At 46.3% G+C, this 5,593-nt stretch overlaps 1 protein-coding gene across 1 annotated transcript in view; it reads left to right on the top strand.

Annotated features, from left to right (window-relative positions):
- Window positions 1–1,046: 1,046 nt before the first annotated feature.
- GRK7 (G protein-coupled receptor kinase 7) overlaps window positions 1,047–5,593 on the top strand; it is a 34,858-nt gene continuing 30,311 nt past the window's right edge. Inside the window, exons 1-2 of the mRNA XM_044667607.1 lie at window positions 1,047–1,655; window positions 2,312–2,749. Coding sequence (XP_044523542.1) covers window positions 1,047–1,655; window positions 2,312–2,749 — 1,047 coding nt within the window. The remainder of the gene's footprint in view (window positions 1,656–2,311; window positions 2,750–5,593) is intronic.

Below are 5,593 nucleotides of genomic sequence, written 5' to 3' on the forward strand. Positions count from 1 at the left end.
GAATGTACACAAAGGGAAACTGTAGAAGAAGAAGAGAGATCAGGATGCAACCTTTTGGAGATAATCAAAGTTCAACAAGAAGCTTTAAAGAAAATATATTAATACTGGTCATTTTAGGCACAAATCTGCCATAAACATTTATTTATTTAGAAATTTATTTAGAATTTTTAATCTTTAGATTTTTAGATTTAGAATTATTTAGAAATGTATCCTTTCTTCTGATCATTGGCCCATTTTAGCTTTTAGAGGACTTTATCAGGGGAATAACAATGCTAAGAGGTTAAAGAATTTGGCTAAGGGTTTTATATAACTAATGTATCTGAGGCAGAATTCCAACCCAAATCTCTTGACTCCTAAGTCCTGCACTCTTACAACTGTACCGAGCTCCCCTGTGCCCTGGAAGGTGGAGAGGAGTCAGACAATACCTAAGGGTCCAGGTGCTTAGAGAGACTTCTGGAGAGATCACTTTCAGCTGAGGGAATAAGGAAGGCTTCATGAAGGAAGAAACATCTAAATTGGACTTTGAAGACAGGAATAAAGAGATAATGCTTTATAGGAATAGAGTTTGGTCCACGCAGATATACAGAGGCAAGAGAATGGAAGTAGGATGTCTACAGTGTCTTGGGATGCTAGGATATCAGACAAAGAAAAAGCCTTTTCTCCTTCCTCTTCTTCCCTTTAAACGATTATATGTAGGATTGTTTATAATTTGAGATTTGTAGGGAACGCAATTTCTGCTCTAAGGGACAGAATAAGGAAGTTGTTTGAGATGCCATCTTTCCTTTAAGCTATAGATAGCCAGACCAAAGCTCCTTAATTGAGAAGCCTCATGCTTTCCATAAAGGATAGACTCCTACCTCCCCCTCCTTCTCCCAGAGATTTAGTGCAAATCCCCCCTTCCAGAGGTTATTTAACGCCAGCCCTGTTTAGCAATATCCCCCTGCAAAGCCTGCCAACGGACCATCAGGCATAACCGCACGGGCCCTCTCCCCAGCCTCGGACACCTTCCTCCTTGTCCTTGGGGAGCACCGCACTGTCCCAGAGCCATGGTTGACATGGGTGGTCTGGACAACCTTATTGCCAACACAGCCTATCTCCAAGCCCGTAACACAGGAGATGGAGACACCAAGGAGATGCAGAGGCGGCGACGCAGCCTGGCACTGCCAACCCCCGAGCATTGTACAGAACTGCGTCAGCTCTTGCCCCCTCACTTTGAGGCTTTGTGTGAGCAGCAGCCCATCGGCCGCCGTCTCTTCCATGACTTTCTGGCCACGGTGCCCATCTACAAAGAGGCTGTGGACTTCCTCAGTGAGGTGTCCACCTGGGAACTGGCTGAAGAGGATAGTACCAAGGACAGCACTCTGAAGAAGCTGGTGAATGCTTGTGCGCAGGCCAGCACCCCAACAGGGCAGCTCCCCTTCCTCAGCCCTGCCCTGGCTGCCAGGTGCCAGGCGGCCTCTGAGAAGGAACACGCATCCTTAGTGGGGCTGGCCAAGGCAGAGACCATGGCCTTCCTTCAGAATCAGCCCTTCCAGGACTTCCAAGCGAGCCCCTTCTTTGACAAGTTTCTGCAGTGGAAAGCCTTTGAACAGCAGCCCATAACAGAAAAATATTTCTATGAGTTCCGAGTGCTGGGGAAGGGGGGTTTTGGGGAGGTAAGTGTTTCTGAAGGGTCAGCAGGAGATGGGGTTTTGCAGAGTAGGAAGGGTTTGGCCACCAAAGGAATTTACTGTGAGTAAGAAGGAGGACTCACTTCCATGCCTCACCTGGAGGATTTCACACCACCACCCATCATCTGGTTAGCCACCTTGGCACAGGAATGGCATAGGAAGACTAAATGAGACTAGACCATCGGGCCACAGTCTATTCCTTGGCCTCACTTTATATCCCTACGGTTTGGGAAAGGAGGCTTTCTGGCATGTATTTCAGAGCATTTTCCCCCTACTTAGGGAAGGAGTGGGAGTCCTAAATAAGTCTAGAAAAATGTTTCAGAGAAAAGATGAGAAATGAATCCTAAAGTATTATTACATTGAACTCATTCCTGTTAGCCTCTCCATTAATTTCTCATCTCATTTAATCTCTTTATATCATTTATAATCATTTTATATCCTTTTATACCATTATATATCATCATTTTATATTACTATAAAGTACGAAAAAACTACCGATGGAAATTTATTTTTAAAAGCTTAATAGGCAATAATTTATCAGTAAAAATAAAATGGACTCCCATTTCTGCCTCTTCCTTTCCCTGCCCCGCACCTACAGACGCAATTGCACTCATGAGCTCTCTCCATCCCTCCTTTTTAAGGTGTGCGCCATCCAAGTGAAAAACACGGGCAAGATGTACGCTTGCAAGAAGCTGGACAAGAAGCGGCTAAAGAAGAAAAAGGGGGAACAGATGGCTCTTTTAGAGAAGGAAATCCTGGAGAAAGTCAATAGCCCTTTCATCGTGACCCTGGCCTATGCCTTTGAGAGCAAGTCCCACCTGTGCCTGGTCATGAGCCTGATGAACGGCGGGGACCTCAAGTACCACATCTACCATGTGGGGGAGCGGGGCCTGGCCGCAAACAGGACCGTCTTCTACTCGGCACAGATCACGTGTGGAATACTGCACCTCCACTCCCTGGGCATCGTCTACCGGGACATGAAGCCCGAGAACGTCCTTCTGGATGACCGCGGGAACTGTCGGCTGTCCGACCTGGGCCTGGCCGTGCAGATCCAGGATGGCAAGCCCATCACGCAGAGGGTGAGTGGGCCTCCCCGGGGCCGGGAGCGCCGGGGCGCTAGGCGGGAGGAAGGAGGCAGAGGCCAGAACCGACAGAGCTGGGCTATTTCCAATGCGAGCTGAGCCCCAGTCTTAATTCCTCCAATTTGCTAAAGCCTTCTTAGGCGGTCATTTTATCCCAAGTGACAAGGGGCACTAAGAGGATTTGGTTCGTTAACTCCTGGGCTTAATTACATTGCGCTGACCTCTCAGAAAGCAAGGTGCGCGTGCGCGTGCGCGTGCGTGCGTGCGCGTGTCTCCCTTTGGTTCCTTCGCTAGGAGTTCTAAATTCAATACGAAAAAGAGCGTGTGCAGTGATCGCTGAGGCCAATCCCGACTTCCGAGAACGGTCGGCGAAACGTCCCTCTTTCTTCATGGCAGATGTGGAGCGAGTCGTACCTTTTTGGCCGTGAACAGCGCCTTGATTTCTTTTGCCGCACTGTATTTGTTCGTCCCAAGGGAAAGCTTTATGGAGATGAGGGGGAGCCATTGGGAAGGGGCAGCTCTAGAAGAAAACAAAGAGCTTTTTCTCAAAGCTGCAGGAGCTTGGAGAGTCCCGGCTCCGCTATTATTTATCTATGGCCCTTGAACCCTGGCGAGCCTCAGTTTACCCATCCAGAAACGGAGGGGTTGGATGATCTTTCCCTTTCTTGAAAGGCGTTTCACTCCGTCTCCTTGTTGGTTCTTTCACTCCTGTATTCGTTTGGGGGCGAAACTTTAATCGTTTAATAAGAGCTGGATGATCTTCCCTTCTAGCTCTAAAATTTCCTATTCTACTACGATGGAGACTTCCATTTGGGGGGAAAACATCCAATAACAGGGATATGGGTGGGACTCATGATTTCATCGGTAAAGGGAACTCTCAGATAACAGAATTCCGGCTTCGGAGGCAGGTTGGCCCCTGCTCTGCCTCTTACAGTCTGAGCTTGCCTTGACCACTGAGAAGTTAAATGGTGCCAGAGATGGAGCCGGAATGCCCCAAAGTCGGTATCTCTTCATTCGCTGGGCCAGGGCTCCTTATCAGCTAGTAATAGCTGAGGTTTACTCAGGACTTTAAGGTTTGCACATTCGGCTCTCGAAACAATCCTGCGATATAGACATATGGTTATTCTGTAGGTGAGAAAACTGAGGGGATGGAAAACAAAGAAAGAAGATCCTTTTCTTCATCTTTGAATTTTCATCATTCAGTCATTTCAGTAGTGCCCTGTTCTTCATGATCCCATTTTGGGTCTTATTGGCACATATACTGTATCAGTTCGCCATTTCTTTCTCCAGTTCATTTTTATAAATGAGGAAACTGAGGCAAACAGGGTTAAGTGACTTGCCCATTTAGTGGGGCCATATTTGTATCAAAGGCCATATTTGAACTCAGACCTTTCTGACTCCAGGCCAAGTACTCTCTCCTCATCCTTAAATTAGAATTGGACTAATTTCTTAGATGAGGATTCTGGAATTTCCTGAATAAGAATTTGGAGAAAAAAAGGCAGAACTTCAAAAAATTTTTATTCCCACTAACACACTAGATGGAAGTCTTGGTGAGACTTAATTTTTTGTCTGTTTCTACTCACTTTGAACAAGGATGGTGGTTCTTGGGCCAGTCCTGACATCTGGAGTGTGTGTGCAGAGCTCCCATCCATACACAGAGGGACCATGACCGATTCATCATTGTATCCGCCATGATGCTTTGCATATATTGGTCCATAGATATCAGTTGAGTGACTAGTAGAATCTCAAAATTGAAAGACTCCCCAAAGATAAGGGAGAATAGGGATATCCTTTACAAGGTCCCAACAAGTTGTCATCAGGATTTTCATGGGTGTCGTGATATAAAGACCACTCAGGAAGGTACTTATTAAACACTTTATCTGTAATCTATAATAAGGGAAAGGATAATCAGGACAAGGACTGGGGATCGGAAACCCTGTCAATCTAATATCTAGGGGCAGCTGGGTAGCTCAGTGGATCGAGAGTCAGGCCTAGAGACGGGAGGTCCTAAGTTCAAATCTGGCCTCAGACACTTCCCAGCTGTGTGACCCTGGGCAAGTCACTTGACCCCCATTGCCTACCCTTACCACTCTTCCACCTATAAGTCAATACACAGAACTTAAGGGTTTAAAATAAAAAAAAATTAAAATAAAATCTAATATCTATAATCTATGATCACTAAGGCCTGGAGGCTATTGCTTTAGTAAAGCTGGAGCTCTTGTTCTTCACAACCCCTCTGGCTCAGCTTGGCCACTGCCAAACCAGAGAAGTGACTGCCCTTGATGCAGCTTTCTTATTATCAGTGTTTGGTGATGTGTTAGCCTTCACAGCCTTCAGGAAGTATTCAAATCCTACCACCCTCTTCTTCAGACCTCCCTTCCTCCCTTCACCACCCAAGGACCCAAAGACCTAAAGAGCCAGGAAGATTCAGAGACCTAAAGATCTAGGGACCAACCAAAGTCGGAGATCAAAGACCAAAGACCTACAATCACGAGAACCCAAGGCAGCATTCCATTACTCCTTGGCAATTTTCCCTAACATTGAGCCAGAAACCAGCCTCTCTGTTGCTTCTAATTCTGCCCCCAAATAGCTCTAACTTCCGGGCATCCCCTTCAGATACTCAAAGATCATTATCATGTCCCCAGCGTGTTTTCAGGCTAAATGGCCCCACTTCCTTCAACGAATTCTCTTTTGGTATGCTTTTAAGTCTTCTCACTATCCTGGTCATCTTCCTTATGAAGCATCTGCAGCTGAAAACAAGAATGAGATGCAGTGTGACTAGGGCAGAGTCCTTGAGGACTCTTCTATCCTTCATTCTGGGTGTTAGGCTTTTTTTTTTTT

Source organism: Gracilinanus agilis, chromosome 3 (assembly GCF_016433145.1).
Source record: "Gracilinanus agilis isolate LMUSP501 chromosome 3, AgileGrace, whole genome shotgun sequence".
Classification (NCBI taxonomy): domain Eukaryota; kingdom Metazoa; phylum Chordata; class Mammalia; order Didelphimorphia; family Didelphidae; genus Gracilinanus; species Gracilinanus agilis.